Genomic DNA, 15,621 nt, shown 5'->3' with positions numbered 1-15,621 from the left:
ATAGACATTAGATATTCTTGTGATTGATGTCATCAGAGGTCAGTCAACTATGTTAATTGTCAGTACAAATAATAAACTCATAATTATGCTATTATTGTGTTCTATTGCACTAAGAACATGTTGCAGAGCTTAGCTTATAATACACATACAGCATTATAACTTGTATGTACTGGGATTGTATTAGGTCCTTTCCATCTTTTTATAGTATGATAAACCTTGTTTTTATTTAGAACGTATATATAGGCCTAACTCATTTTGTTCTCATTTACCTTACCTTATATTTTGCATTGTTTAGTCTGGGGGCTTGCAGAGAACACCTTTGTAAGAATGTGTATGTGTGAATGACAATGACAATTATTTAGTAGGCTATACACCATGCAGACTATTGGGGGTTCATTACTGTAACAGGCCGAATCTAAAACCCTGTTTGCTGTAAATCTGTTTGAAAAGTGTGCCAAAAGGTCTGCGTGCACCATTGGCTCTCTGTGCGCATCCGGGTACTGCAGCACACAGCCAACCTATGAGGCCGAAGACACCAATATGGCGGAGGTAAGCTGGATAGCTGGAAAAAGTATTCGATTTTAAATCCATCTCTTTTACGATTCTGTATGATAGCTATGGCTTTCGTTGATATATATTAGAGCCTCATGTGTATACGGCTGGGGTTTTAGTAATAAATGGGTAAAACTGACGATGGTTAACCGGTTTAATTGAAGAGTGAATTATCAGGATCGGAGAGGCCTCTGAATTTCATCCCCGTTAGCTCACAGGAAAAAAACAAACAAACAAGAAATCGTCGCCTGTAATTGATACATTGCTCGATAAAAAATCGTTTTCATTGGACTGTTTTATAAGGTTTAATCGTGTTTTAATATATTGTGGGTATGCATATTGGCTGTTAACGTTGAGGGAAGGTTTGTTTATAGTGTGAGCAAAATGGGATTTTGCAGTGTTTGGAGAGGATGACAGCGTCCGTTAATAGAGGATAGCTTTTTGGTTTGTGCCAGTAATTTTGTCGCATTAATAACTAGATAAAAGCTAAGTGTTATGTTGTTTTATAAGAGTGGACATCGTCTTGAATTTACATTGATGTACATTTGCTGTCATGGGTTTTAATTAATTTATTTGTTTTGCACGCAGACGGGTGTAAAATTGAAAATTCATTCGGTGTCTAATGTTTGTGCTTGTCAATGTACTATAATTAATTTTGCATTATTTTTCTGCTTTCTTCATATCTGTCTGTACAGGCTTCCTTTGGGAGTTCGAGCCCTGGTAGGTTCATTGTTTAAGAGTATTGTTTATTCTGATTATAGAGTTGTTAATAAGAGTAATAGTTGACCAATATGGGTTTTTCAGTTGCCAATCCTGCTATCCAGAGGGCAGGAGAGTTCATGTAATATTATAATATAAAGTATTTGTACAAACTTAGATGTTCAAAATGAAGTGAGCATTCTGCAAATATTTGCACAATATTAACTAAGAAATATTTTAATCAGAAAATTTGCATTATCAACTGACTGTTTTTTTTTTGTAGATATTGGAATATATATTTTCTTCTATGAATTTCCACTAAATGCTAAAATCAATAACAGTGTTTCATTTCTTTTCCCAGTTGGCTCTTTGTCCTCAGAGGATCACGATTTTGATCCAACAGCTGAGATGTTAATTCATGAGTATGACGATGAGAGAACTTTGGAGGAGGAAGAGCTTTTGGATGGAGAAAAGAATTTCAGTGCAGAATTGTCAGACTTGGAGAGGGTAACATGCATTCATAACAATCCACCTTTTGACTGATTTGAAAGTGTATGCATTGTTAACTGTTCAATAGATGATAAGGGTCATATTTCTGCTGTGATACATTTATTTTCTAACACGAACAGGAGGGGAACATGCCGATCGAGGAGTTGTTGGCTATGTATCGTTATGAGGCGTCAGTCAGTACAGGGGCAGGATCTAGCATGGACAGTTCTTCCGTTGAACTAGCTGATGATCTGCCTGACATGACCCTGGATAAGGTAATTGACATGATTTTGCTTCAGGGCCAGCCAGGGGAAATTTTCAACAAGATGAAATCACTAAATGTTTTCTGCTGCAGGAGGAGATAGCGAAAGATCTCTTGTCAGGAGATTATGAAGAGGAGACCCAGTCCTCTGCTGATGATCTGACCCCTTCTGTTACCTCCCATGATGCCACAGACTTCTTCCCTAGAACACTCAGATGTGAGAATAATCATTACTATCTTCTACAAGAACAGTTTGGGTTTTTACATGTTAATTTATTTCTTTTTTCTGAATGCTTTATAGTTTAATCATTTAATTAATTATAAACATGTAAGATGATATTGAAAGTGGTGAGGGGTCATAATAATTTTATCTGCATTTCTTAAACTTTTATAGACCCCTTCAAGTATATTTTTTTGCTTTTTAAAGGTATATGCAAATATATTTAATTACTAAATGTGTGATATTTTCTCCAGCCAACGCAACATATGATGGTGATAAAGAATATGAGTGGGAGGAGGATGGTGTGAGCAGTGAAGATTCTAGAAAGGTTAGTATCATATTATTCAAATGTTGTACACATTCTCTTAATATATATATATAGACATAGACCAAACATGGTGATGGAGCTTAGGTGGAGGTCAAAAGTAAAAAAAAGAAATTGAAATAAATCCTTTGAGCCACATTATTTATTTATATATATATATATATATATTTATTTATTTATTTATATTTTTTTTTATTACAGGAAATAATGGTTGGGTCTCAGTATCAAGCAGACGTTCCCATGGGGCTTAGCCACTATAATGAGGATGAAAAGGGTGAGCGTTTTTAAACCATTTACATTATGAATCATTAGAGCTGGGTTGAACATATTGATGTCTCGATTTTAATCAATTCTCATTTTGATGGACCAATATTGACTGTTAAATCCCAAGAATCTAATGCTGTTCTATCAGAAAATTACAACAATAAATGGCGTTTTGGCGCTCTTTAATGTTGCGTGACAGATCGCTGTTTAACCCAGAGTTTAAGCAAAGCACAAGCGGCATTGCTGATTGCATATGGAAGGATCATCTCTTCTGCTTTACTTCTAGTTATAGCACAAAATAAACATTAATGAACATCAGAAGGTATGCTGAAAGATACAGTACTACTTACCAAAATGTATCACGTCTCATGAAATCACTCAATCAAAAGTGTTAGTGTTTTAACTGTGAAAAGACATAAAATAAAACCGCTCACACAAATGTCACGTAATGTTACATTTACCTCAGAAAAGCCATTCAATGTCCATATACTTGTTTGTTAGCTCGATAAATTATTGAATCACAAATAAATTACTGAATGAGACCAATTTGAATGTGTATTGTTGTTTAAAGCATACGAGGAGGACGATCAGCTGCTGTGGTGTCCTGACGTGCTGTCTGAAAGTAAAGTGAGAGACTACCTCAGAGAAGCACTGTCACAGTCTACAGATGACGGCACACAAGATTCCACATCTGAACACATACGAGATAACGAACAGGTATGTGCTCTCTAAAAGCTCTCATTAATTAAAATAATTTAGGTAAAAATCTTCCGCCCATGTGAGATCTGCTGCTATGGTTTTAATTGCTTTTTTTCCCTCAATGACCTTATTTCTAGGCCTTGTTCGAGCTTTTCAAAAGTAATTACAACACCTGTGAGGCACTGACGCGATACTGCAGTAATGTGAAGACCTTGAAGGGTGGGCTGTTCAGTACAGGACTAGCTTTTAAAGCTTTTGTACCTGTAGTGGCATAAATGTTCACTTTCTTTATGTTGTTTTTTTATAGAAGAATCCCCACCATGGTCAGAGGAGGAATGTAGGAACTTTGAACATGCGCTGCAGATTTATGAGAAAAACTTCCATCTTATTCAGAAACACAAGGCAAGTGATTTATGTTGTCTTTTTCACTGGAGTCATCAACTGTTGTTGTACACTACTGTTCAAACGTTTAGTAAACATTAAATGTTTGGGGTTGGTAAAGCTTTTAAAAAAAGTATTTTATGCTCACCAAGGCTGCATTTATTTGATCCAAAAATATAGTAAAATCAGTTTTCTATTTTAATATTTAAAAAAAAGCTGAATTTTCAGCACCCATTACTCCAGTCTTCAGTGACGCATGAACATGGTCCTTCAGAAATCATTCTAATATGCTGACTTGAAAAATGTAAAAGTATCTTTAGATCTATTTAATTAGAAATTGCTGAATAAAAGGGAACGATGTACTAAATGTAACTTTCCCTTTGTGTTGTCAATGTTGTCAATGTTGTCAAACGATCCCGTTCAGACAGATCTGCAAATAAGATTAAAAACGCTGTATAATGCATGCCAGGCCAGTATTTGGTGAGGTCACTTTGTAAAGTTACACAATATGGACACATACACATGTGGATGACATGACCATTTTCACAAATTCCTGTTTTTTGTAGTTTGTACTTTTCAGGCCCTCAAAATGCTATTTTTTTTGTGTAAATGAGCAGCCAAATCACAAAAAGTGTTGAGTTTTTGGTTGTTAAATTGTGGATTTGTTTGGAAAATATGCTTAAATTAATATGCAGTGATAAATGTACATTGTAAAAGTAACTCTGTTTGGTTAGTTATGCAAACATTATGCACTTTATTTTTGTTAATGGGCATATTCTAAGATTTTTTCATTTTTTTTTTCAGGTTCAGACACGGACTGTAGCAGAATGTGTGGCTTTTTATTACATGTGGAAAAAGTCGGAACGTTTTGACTTCTTTGCTCAACAGAACCGATTCGGCAAGAAGAAGTACAGTTGTTACCCGGGTGTGACGTAAGTGCTGGGATGCGAAATTGGTTCTTTTTGCCTGTTGAGTACTGTGTGTTTCAACGAAAGTAAGTGTTGGTTGTGTCCTCAGAGACCTGATGGACAGGCTGGTGGATGAGGCCGAGGGTCTGGCGGTGGACAGCTCTTTATCCGTGTGTTCGACAGGAGCAGGGGGAAGGATGGAGGCGTCAGCCGAACAACAGCTCGGACTGCTCAACTCTATCACTGCTAGTGACCTTACAGGTGAGCTAAGCTGCCACAGTGGTCATGATTCACAAATGATTTATTCTTAGGAATTTATTAGTCGTTTATTCTGGTTAATCGGTATTGTGAAAAGCGCTATATAAATAAATGTTCTTTTAATGAATCACTCAAAAAGGTGGTAAAATGATTGTTAGCAGTTTGAATCAGATGAGCCCTTCACTGAGTTAACTGAATCAATCAGAGCAGCTACTAAATCATATGAGTAATTTACTGACTAATTGATTATGTAACAAAAGGTTGTTAAAACACATTTACCTGTCTTTCTTTTTTGGATTATATTAATACCTTTTTTTTTTTTTTACATAAAAATAAATTTCAGTAGGAAAAAAACACTATTGTAATGCTGTCAGCAAGAATTTCTTCATCATACATCCCTGTTTTTTCTCCAGAAATTTTACACAAGTATAATGGTACACTGGTGGTCAAACGCTTTGAATAACTGTCCATTTTAACATATTTTTTATGTAATAGATTCTTGTGATGGCAAAGCTGTATTACGTCTTCAGTGTCATGATATTTAAGAAATCATTCTAATATGCTTTTTTAGTGCTCAGTTGTTATCAATTAATGTTGGTGCTCAATTATTACTATATATTTTAATAACACGGATTTGGCGGTTGTAGAGTTACAAGGACGGTGTTCAAATACATAACTTTATACGTTAGCCAGTTTATAGACCATTTCACAAGATGTAAACAACACTGGTCCAGAAGCACTTCCTGTTTCAGTTTGTAACTGTTTTCTTTATTTCACATGTAAAGAAAACATCTTAAAGATGTTTGTTTAACTTTTTGATTCAGTTTTAAATGTTCTGTTGGTTGTATTTTATCCCAGCTTTTATGTAGTGTTAAAAAACTGAAACAGGAAGTGCTTCTGGACCAGTGTTGTTTACATCTTGTGAAATGGTCTATAATATCATGATTCAGTACGCTAGTATTTATTTGAGATACATTTTTTTTTTTTTAGTAATCGAGCAGCAAAAAAATATTCTTTATATTCTTCGCTAGATTAGTCAACTAATCGATAAAATAATCACCCAACTAATCGTTTAGTTATACCCCAGCCCTAAAATTATATTTGTAAATGTATTCTAATTGAAATGGTTTTTTTTTTTTATTGTAGTAATATTTCACAATATTGCTTTTTTACTGTATTTTTGATCAAAAAAACGCAGCCTTGGTAAGCATAAATTACTTCTTTCAAAAACATGACATTTTATTATTCCAAACCTTTGACTGCCAGTGTTTATTTGTAAAGTTCTAACATATGCACTCGTGCATTTTGACAAGATACAAAATTATAGTCTTTTTCTTGCAGCCCTTAGTAATAGCGTAGCAACTGTGTGCAACGGTCCAGGAGACATGAGCTGTATGGACTCCCCTTATTTCCCTCCTCTGGAGAGTTTACACAGAGGAGCCATGAACCATGATGATCAGCTGAGCTACACCACAAACGGAGACAGCGGCTGCCTCAGCATGCTGGATTCTGGCTTCTACCGCTCGGATCTGGGTCAGATCAGCGTGTGCAGCACCAAAGACTGCGAGCGGCCCTCCAAGAGGCTCAAGATGGGCCTTTCGGAGTCCTTCATGAACGATGTGTCCGTTACTAACCTGGGCGTGGACTTCGAGGGCAGACGCGCACGTCGCATTACGGGCACCACGATGGCGGTGTCGGTCACAGACTTCAGCAGCATAGGGAGCGGTGAAGCCAACAGTTTTATCAGCTCTCATTCACGACACCACCAACACACTGCACTTCAGTCTGACTGACTTCTTTCTGCCACCCAGACACTGACTCATCTGCTCACTGACTATTAGTTCTTTTTTAAATTAAGAAATCTTTATATATATGAATATATGAGTATATGAATATACCTTTTGGTCGTTTTTTTGTTTTTGGAATATGACATCAGTGATGTCTTTATTGTACAGAGCTAAGAAATCTTGATTTCTCAAGAGTTTAAATAGCCATTTATTTTTCTGGTCCTTCAGATATTTAATATCCTTTTTGTCTTCGGTGATATACAGTTAAACCTAAATGCTGGAGCTAAAGTCTTTTACTGTTCTCATCCCAACGCCTGCATCTTTGTTTTATCGTCTCACGGATAAATGGCTGCTGCCAAAACTGCATTTTATTTTTTTTGTTACAGGCTTTTCGCTTTTCATGTATGTGTGTCTGTTTCAAAAATGGGTACTTTTTTTCCAGAGTTTACACCCCCGAGATAGACTAAGCCTTGGGAAATGTAGCATTTTGTATATCAGGAAACTGGCTCTTGTAAGTGAAAATAGCGAGCAGGAGTATTACGTTTAAACAGCACTTTGTTTCTCGTTATTGGTTGGTGTTCGAGTTAGGATGTTTTTAAGTATAAGCTTTAATAACTCAATTTATTGTGGTAATCTGATAACTTTTTTTTTTTGGTTGATCTTTTTGCTTAATTGTTAAATTTTGTGTATTACAACAATTGACTGAGAAGAACACTAATTGAATCTTTCTCAGAAATGTAGATTTTCCAGTTCCCAAAGTTTCCACTATAGTTTTTTTTTTGGTCCAAGATTTGGCACTCAAGTAACAATAACCTCCAATAGCATTTTATGAGACTGATTGGCTCTATGGGACAGTTGCCTGCACTCTACAGTATTAGCATAAATATTAAACTGTGAAGTGTGCAGGACATTTATGATTCCCCTTTGAGCATGCAAAGCTATTTACATTCATTTTTTTTTACAAAGTCTGCTGCTCTAAACTGCAGGCGCTTTAGTACCAATTGAACCAGTGTTATTTTTTTTTCCAGCTATGCATTATGTATATTTCGTAGCTGTCAGGGGTAATGAGAACACCTGAATGTTAATTGAGATAATTATTAATCACTCTGGACCTCTTTTTATGTTAAGCTCTCTATCTTAAGTTCTTTACCATTTTTGTATATTGTATGCATGAAGCAGATTGGACTCTTGTTGATCCTTTGACATATTTCAAGCTGATTAATACTAAATGCCAAAAAGCAATCAGCTTGCCACACTGTATCAAAACCGATACTGCCTCTGAGCTCGAGTCCTTCCTGTTATTTGCATTTAAAACAATTTACCATAAAACTAATTTGTATATTAAAAGCCCTGACTTTGATTGGGGTAATGCAAAAATGTTAGAAAAAAAAAATAAGTTTTTGATGTATGGCAATATGTAGATATGTATAGAATGTTGTTCTTCTGTAAGTCTTACAATATCCATATCTTATTCTTGCCTTTGTTTCTTTACTGCAGTGAGACGTCAAAAACATGCATGTTCATGTTTGTCGTTGCAAAAGTACCACACCATTTTTTTTATTTTTTTTTTGGAGAGAGAGAGGTGTGTAGAAATGGAAATCTGTGTGGCACATGCTTTTTGGACACTCCCATTTAAACCCATTTGTTCATCTCTTTGCTTTCATTCGTTCACTTGATACTTACCGGCTGCTAATAGTAATGTGAAGAGTCTATTTTCTATTGAATGCACTGCAGTTCCAATTATAATTTGAGTTTAAAGAGTCTTTTGCATCTACATAGTTAAAACATAGGGAAGTACTCGTTGGTAGCATGTTTGGAGTTACGATTACAAAAGCTGATTGAAATGGATCCATAGATGCTATTATTCCTTGACTGGATAGAAAGCACTACAAAGAGTTTATATCTGCCAATCTTTTTCGTTGAAAATGTTTTCAGTGTCTGTACATCAAGCAGAGAACTTTATCATGCACAACTAATGTAGTACTTGGTGCTCATATAAAAAAGTTTTTTTATTTTCATACTTAAAAAGGTCTCCGTGCTCCTACTATTCTGTATTAGTACTTTTTATAAATGAAACCGTGAACTTCAGCAAGATTTGCTTAAGTACATTGACAGTAGTTTCACCCTTTTGCCTATTGTTTCATTTTAAAGATAAACTAAAATACCAGAATGTACAGGTTGTTTTGACCTATCGAAGTAAACGTTTTACATCTTAAAAATATTGAGAAAAGTTTGGTAAAGTGGATGTGTGTTTTATTATGTATTTAATTTAGAAATTTAAAAGAATTATTAAATAGAGGTTTTCACATTCAACCATGGATGGTAAAACTTGTGAATAAAACCAACAAATCTTATAAATGTATATCCATATATATACACAGACAATCATAACATTACAGAATTATTCAGATATCGCTATTGTTTATAAAATATGTACATATAATTGTATTGCTTTGTGGCTGGTTTTTCATTATTTTGTATTTTTGTTGTACTTTATTACTTGGTGTAAAAAGCCCCAGAAATAAAAGCTCTGGAAACAAATGTGGTAATTTGACTGGTTAAATAAAAATAAAATACAGAGATGGTGGTTATGATTAAATTAAATAAGAAACGACAACTGAAAACTTTCAAAAATTAGTACATATTTTAATCGTTTTGATTTGCAGTACTCTGTGATCCATTTTGTTGTTTGGCACTGAATGCTTTTCTCTGAATCCAGAATACATGAGGAAGTTCATCAACTCTGTTCATGATGGTCAGAAGAGGTGCTGGACAAAGTGGCCAATACAACACAGATGGATTGAAGAATAGGAAGGCAAAGAGTTTTGCATTTCAATGTAAGTACAGAGCAAATGTCAAATGATAATCTGTATGTACAATATAACTATAATTTATTTAGATGACATCATGAACTCTTATACGGAGGAAAAAAAAGCAAGTTGTCAGATTTCCACAAATAAGAAGTCTGAATAAACTGGACCAGACGAGTCACTCTGGTCCGCCTCGCTGCAAAAGAGAAAACAAGGTATGATCAGTGGTTTATTCATAATCTGGTGTATTTTTGTTCTGAAGATTACAACATTTATATAGAAGACTGTTAAAAGTGAAAGGCGAACAAATGGTGATCTAAACAAATGAACACTAACCTGGATGTAGTCCATTTCATCTAATGCAAGGGTTCTTCTGCGGTATCTCTGAGGTAAATCTTTAATTACAGAGACGCTGTCAGGGGTTCCCGGCAGTCGGTTGATGCGTGCCGGTGGTCTGGGTGGAGGTGATATTGACGGTGCAGGAGGAGGTGCGGATGGGGAGATCTGTGGGAGACTGGCTGCAAGCACCTTCAGTGCCTCTTGTACTGGAAATACAGCAGAAACTTTTTTTTATACCAACAAACTCGTAGTGCCAGCAAGTTTACTACAATGATTCAAAAACTAAACCAATGGAAGTAGGCTAAACATGTACACAACTTACCATTCGGCCTAGGGACGCCGTTTCGATCAGGAAATTTAATTAAAGGTGCATGAGGTCGCACAACCTGCAAAGAAAAAAAAAATGTAATGAGAAAAATTAAACAAAACAATTCTGTCTGCAGTGATATATCTACAACCGCAGACACTTACACTTTTAATATTTAGAGATTGCATTTAATGTTCACAATGCGTAACGTGTTGCTGAAATAATAATGCGCTTTACAGATTTGAAATAAAGCGATAAACAGAGCCGAAACTGGGTCTGTCCACAAGGGCATCTGCCAAACCAGTGAAATCAATGCATTTTGGTGAAGTAAAAACACCCAAGATCATATTTACTGAATAGTATGCGGATAAGAGATCACCGTTTCAACAATGAGCACAAATGAGTGAGATGTCACAGCAATATGATCGCTATACAGACTGAAGCAAGTGTTTACCTGCACGACCCGACTGGCAGCTGCCATCTTGCCACTAACTTTGCTTCCCATGACGACATCCGATCACTGCTTCCGGTTCAAACACACAGACAAGACACAAGAAGACGCGTAAGTGAACACATTAGCAACTTGAAGAGGGCACTGTCGTATTAAAACCTTACAATCTATGACTAAAACTTAAAGGATAAAGTTTTTTTTTTAACCGTCTATCTATGGGACAAACGCGGCAGACAAATAGCGATGGGAAGTTCGAGTCAAATTTGCGAATCGGTTCTTTTGAACAGTTCGTGTGTGTGTGTGTGTGTGTATATTATGTTTTATATTACATATATGTATATGTATATATATATATATATATATATATTATATATACATATATAAAATAAATAAAAAACTGGTTCAAAAATCAATTGGTTTTGCTTGGCTTAAATTTGTTTGAACGATTAAAAAACAAATTTAATATTAATAGGAGTAGTAGTAATGATGATGATAATAACAATAATACTAATATGAATATGAATAATAATGCTACTACAGCCAATTGTTTATCAAACCAGTCACGAAAGAGTTCAGACCTATGGTTCAGACCATAGACTGTAAAAAAAAAAAAAAGCGGTTCGGACCAATTTTGCGAACCGGGTCAAATGAGTCACTGAAAAGATTCGACATAAAGGAAGAATTTACATTTGGCAACCAGACGAGGGCAATGTGTAAGGACTATAAATATCATAAAAGGGTTGTTTAAATAACGCATTAATTATCAAGAAATAACAACAACCGTAATTTTCGAGTTTGTGGCAGAGAGGCTGTCAAATTAGCTACATCAGTATAATGAATGTAAGTTACTTGAAACAGTCCGTCATATATGCGAATTCATAAGCTTTGATATCACACATCAATACATTACTGCAGAAAAAAACAAACAAACGCAAAATGAATCCACTGTACCCTTACCCTAGCTCATCCTGCTAATATTCATTGTGGTTCTGAGTCTGCCATTAAAATACCGTTACACTAAACGTCACAAATCCACAGATCCACGCTTTATAATAAGCACAAAAAACATACATTCTTACCATCAATACGCTATCTACCAAGTTGAGCAATATAACCTTATTTTTCCATGTTGACCTCCGAGCCACACTAGTATGCACCGTCAAGATAGTCGCCTGTGAACGGCCAATCCTTTATTTCTGCTCATGCTTGGTTTGATGCAGGTGGGCGGGGATTTGTGGATCACCAAGTCACATGACTGTCACGTGACGCCAAGACTTCCTGGCGGCAGTTTCGTTTGTTTGCGGCTTGGAATCTTGTTACAAAAACAGTAATATTAGTAAACAAAAACATCCAGAGCAAGAACCGGAAGCGACAGTAAGTGATACAGTTTTTAATTTATATACGTTTCATGTCTGTGGTCTCTTCAACAGATATCTGAATAGGATTATGTGTCCCCCCTATGCACAGACATACAAAGATGAGTTCCAGTAGCCATGATGGACCCTCCTCAGATACTGACCCTGCTGAAATAATGGCCCTGTCTGATCCATCATCCACTTCTGATGGAGTGACACCCACACGTTTGCTAAAGTGATTTTCCATTCTTTTATTGTTTTAGTTGTATGTTTTGTTGTTATCGTCTTGCACCAATTCGACGAGTACAAATTAACTGTGTACAACTTTATGTATATACAGCATGTTACAGATAACAGTGTTATTGTGCTCATTCTGTTTCTTGTATGTCTTGTTTTTTTCAAGAATGAAAGAAATAATGGAAAATCAGTGTTTTGAAATGAACGTTAAAGTCAGCATGGGTAAGCTTACACACACACACACACACACACACACACACACACACACACACACACACACACACACACACACACACACACACACACACACACACACACACACACACACACACACACACACATATATATATATATATGTGACTAAAGGTTATCCACTAATAATTTTGCTAATGATAATTGTTTAATTCTTAGGAAAACACAAAGAGTCATGTGAAGCTGATGCAGATTTGTAAGTGTGTTTGAATTTATTAATACATCTCTATGTTTATACTGTATGTTATGAAATAATCCAACATTCATCTTTTTACCAATCTGTAGATCCAAGTATGAGAGTGCAATAGAGCAGGCAAGACTCTCATACTTCAACAAAACACTGGTATTAAATAGGTAAATATGCTGTGGTATCAACCTTTTTTGCAGTACAATCTCTGATGGTGTCCATGTTAAAATGTTTTTGTGTTCTAGAATGCAGATTTGGAATGCCATCATTGAAAAGATGATTCAGAATGATGCAGATTCTGAGTGAGTGAATCTTAATTTAAATACATCTGATCTATGAAGTCCGATATCCAGTTGTCCTAACAGTAAGGCAATGATCTTTCATCATACAGGGCACTAAAGGAACTGACCAATCAGAACACTGAGCTGTGTGAAAAGACCTTGAAAATCTTAAAGGTGGGACATTCCCTGTTCTGCTATAGGTTTTAGAAAAAAAATCGTTTTCATTTATTTGAATAATTCAAATTTTAAATGTTTTTATGGCCATGTAATTCTTAATTGCTTTTTTTCCCCTCCAGGAAACACGAGAGCTTCAGGACCAGATCACAGATGTTCAAAAGGAGAGACTTGGTACTTACTAAGACCCAGATGAAATCATATAGACCTTTCAGACACTGTATTTTCTGCTCTGGTTTTTCAAATGAAAGCAACCTTGGTTAATGTTATATTTTGATGCAACATCTGAGGGGTCAAATTGTTTAAAAAAGAGAGAAAGCTTATTCTCACGTTTTCATTATGCAGGTTAGTAGAAACCATATCTCATTCATGTTTTCCTAGAGCTTAAAGGACGAATTAAGAAAAAAATGCTGGAGATAAATGAGTTGAAACAGGCGAAGGAAAATCAGGGAGAGGTTCAGCAGAGAGCCAAGGAAAGAGCTGAAGCGGTTCTACAGAAATACCAGAAAGTCACCACCATTTTACAAAATGTGCTCCGGGTACGTGGCATCTCAATGTTTGCTTGTGTACTTTTCTTCATCTTTGTTTCACCCTTGCTTTGTTATTGTTTTTTTAGGATCACAATGCATTTTGAACCTCTTTGTGATAAAAAAATCTTGTTTTTCAGGGAATTATACTGGCCAGTAAAGTCAACTGGAGGGATGATCCTAAATTAAGAGACATTGCGATGGGACTAGAGAACATACCTAACTAAAGAAGACCTATTTGAACACAGCTCTCTGATTAATGTATATAGTTCACCTGTTAGCATGTTCAGTGTAATGGTTTCTTGTACATTTATGTTAAGGACAATGGCAAGAATGTTTCACTGAAACATGCACAATGCATATTTAAGATTTTCATAACAGCTCATTTTATATATAATCCGTATAAAATATTTTAGAAACATCCTGAATGAGGTATGAGGTATATATTAGATTAAATGCAACTCCATTTACAGATAAAATGACCTTCAAACTGATGCTTAATAAAAGTAACATGGAACCATGTTCACAAGTTTTATCTCTGTAACATCATGCATTTGCATGTAACAAGTTATTCAATAAGAAAAACGGCCTTTATGGCTAGTTGGCTTTTGATTGATATTAATCAATAGCTTGTGCGGTCTGCTGTAACATCAGCCGAATGGAAAAAAGGAATAGCAAGTTTTTACATTTTCATTAAATTTTAAAGGGCACCTATTATGGAAAATTCACTTTTACATGGTGTTTGAACATAAATGTGTGTTGGCAGTGTGTGAGCAAAACCCCACTAGAATGATAAAAATCCACCCAGTGTTTTTTTACAATCTCAATAAATCATAATGCACTGTCTCAGAACGAGCTGTTCTAAGATTCAACGCTTTGTGATGTAGAATTGAGCAAGGGGTTTGATTGACAGTGGTTGTGGAATAGACCCCGCCCTCGGTGATCTGAACACCTGATCCTCCATTGTTTCCAAAATGTCTTTTGGAAACGTAAGTGTTATGTTGTGGAATGGGATGCAATACTGACATACATAGTAGTTTTCACTTATTTCCGACATCAGAGCCACTGAAAACACAGTGAATGTATTGTATTTTGGAAGTTTAAGTGGCGCCTTTCCTTCGTAAATAAGTTTATGAGCGAATCATTTTATGACTGTTTTGTGAACGAGGGTCAATTGAAAGCAGGTCTTGCTTCAAAGTTAATCCTCAACTGTGGATCGTCGTCTACTGTTTGAGATCCACCATCACCTTCAGTAACAGTAAGTGTATTTTATGATTTTTGAGCAAATAGTCATTTCAGTCAAAGGCGTCTAAAGTTGTTGTCGTCGTCGTCGTCGCAGGATGCCTGTGTATATAATTTAAACCTTGTTTGTATAATGTGTAACTAACCACACGTTTAAAAATATATATACTGCATATATGGGTGATTGTCCAACTATGGTACTCTTTGAGCTAGACAGTTTCAGAAAATAAAAACATTTCTACAAACAGTTTTTTTTTTAGTATCAGTTGGTTTCTCAATCTGTCTAGAAACCTTCCCTTAAGTTGGGTGCGATGATTTGTATTGAATAATATATATATATATATATATATATATATATATATATATATATATATATATATATATAGGCATTTTTATCTGACAAGAAAATGCCCAAGTTCTCTTATTTACCAACAATGTTGTAGCAATAATAAATAATAAAATATTTCTTACTACCTTAAATGTAAATGACATTTCCCCCCTTTCCCTCTAAAATATCATGCTATGTTAGCCTGTTGATATTAGTTTTACAGTTAGCATTAAATATACACAAATTATACATTATTAAATTAATTTTATCCAGTTATTTTTATGTCC

General features: G+C 35.3%; 3 protein-coding genes across 4 annotated transcripts; 2 read left to right on the top strand and 1 right to left on the bottom strand.

Annotated features, from left to right (window-relative positions):
- The first annotated feature begins 460 nt into the window (after positions 1-460).
- mier3b (mesoderm induction early response 1, family member 3 b) lies at positions 461-8,590 on the top strand. The gene is made up of 13 exons (XM_039675952.2): positions 461-549; positions 1,248-1,272; positions 1,613-1,758; positions 1,881-2,015; positions 2,096-2,219; positions 2,477-2,550; positions 2,749-2,821; positions 3,383-3,528; positions 3,648-3,729; positions 3,818-3,912; positions 4,696-4,823; positions 4,909-5,060; positions 6,399-8,590. The coding sequence occupies exons 1-13, from the start codon at positions 541-543 to the stop codon at positions 6,848-6,850; spliced, it is 1,641 nt and encodes a 546-aa protein (XP_039531886.1). The 5' UTR covers positions 461-540; the 3' UTR covers positions 6,851-8,590.
- Positions 8,591-9,466: 876 nt separating this feature from the next.
- Positions 9,467-11,972, bottom strand: kgd4 (alpha-ketoglutarate dehydrogenase subunit 4). Of its 2 annotated transcripts, none has more exons than XM_039675994.2 (5): positions 11,831-11,972; positions 10,755-10,820; positions 10,316-10,379; positions 9,991-10,199; positions 9,467-9,850 (listed from the first exon to the last, which is right to left on the bottom strand). In XM_039675994.2, exons 2-5 carry the CDS (start codon positions 10,803-10,805, stop codon positions 9,833-9,835), a joined length of 342 nt encoding a protein of 113 aa, XP_039531928.2. In that variant the 5' UTR covers positions 10,806-10,820; positions 11,831-11,972; the 3' UTR covers positions 9,467-9,832. The 2 variants fall into 2 exon arrangements, with proteins under 2 accessions (XP_039531928.2, XP_039531917.2); XM_039675983.2 differs by having other exon boundaries at positions 10,755-10,823; positions 11,831-11,969.
- A 7-nt stretch (positions 11,973-11,979) lies between these two features.
- On the top strand, positions 11,980-14,286 carry cenph (centromere protein H). The gene is made up of 10 exons (XM_039675968.2): positions 11,980-12,125; positions 12,219-12,341; positions 12,510-12,565; positions 12,755-12,791; positions 12,881-12,949; positions 13,028-13,084; positions 13,174-13,237; positions 13,360-13,411; positions 13,619-13,776; positions 13,905-14,286. Exons 2-10 carry the CDS (start codon positions 12,229-12,231, stop codon positions 13,989-13,991), a joined length of 693 nt encoding a protein of 230 aa, XP_039531902.2. The 5' UTR covers positions 11,980-12,125; positions 12,219-12,228; the 3' UTR covers positions 13,992-14,286.
- Positions 14,287-15,621: the final 1,335 nt, after the last annotated feature.

Source organism: Pimephales promelas, chromosome 14 (genome assembly GCF_988280905.1).
Source record: "Pimephales promelas chromosome 14, fPimPro1.hap1.1, whole genome shotgun sequence".
NCBI classification, from domain to species: Eukaryota; Metazoa; Chordata; class Actinopteri; order Cypriniformes; family Leuciscidae; genus Pimephales; species Pimephales promelas.
Note: the sequence above shows the minus strand (reverse complement) of the source record. Positions and strands in the feature narration are given on the sequence as shown.

What these genes read in the sequence shown, in the direction of transcription:
- cenph (XM_039675968.2), top strand. Translation starts at nt 12,229, where the DNA reads ATGAGTTCCAGTAGCCATGATGGACCCTCCTCAGATACTGACCCTGCT. An exon ending in GAACGTTAAAGTCAGCATGG is followed by an intron (nt 12,566 to 12,754) that starts GTAAGCTTACAC and finishes TTTAATTCTTAG; the next exon opens with GAAAACACAAAGAGTCATGT. An exon ending in TGTGAAGCTGATGCAGATTT is followed by an intron (nt 12,792 to 12,880) that starts GTAAGTGTGTTT and finishes ACCAATCTGTAG; the next exon opens with ATCCAAGTATGAGAGTGCAA.
- kgd4 (XM_039675994.2), bottom strand. Translation starts at nt 10,805, where the DNA reads ATGGGAAGCAAAGTTAGTGGCAAGATGGCAGCTGCCAGTCGGGTCGTG. An exon ending in CTGCCAGTCGGGTCGTGCAG is followed by an intron (nt 10,380 to 10,754) that starts GTAAACACTTGC and finishes TTTTCTTTGCAG; the next exon opens with GTTGTGCGACCTCATGCACC. An exon ending in CGGCGTCCCTAGGCCGAATG is followed by an intron (nt 10,200 to 10,315) that starts GTAAGTTGTGTA and finishes CTGTATTTCCAG; the next exon opens with TACAAGAGGCACTGAAGGTG.
- mier3b (XM_039675952.2), top strand. An exon ending in CTATAATGAGGATGAAAAGG is followed by an intron (nt 2,822 to 3,382) that starts GTGAGCGTTTTT and finishes TGTTGTTTAAAG; the next exon opens with CATACGAGGAGGACGATCAG. An exon ending in CACTGCTAGTGACCTTACAG is followed by an intron (nt 5,061 to 6,398) that starts GTGAGCTAAGCT and finishes TTTTTCTTGCAG; the next exon opens with CCCTTAGTAATAGCGTAGCA.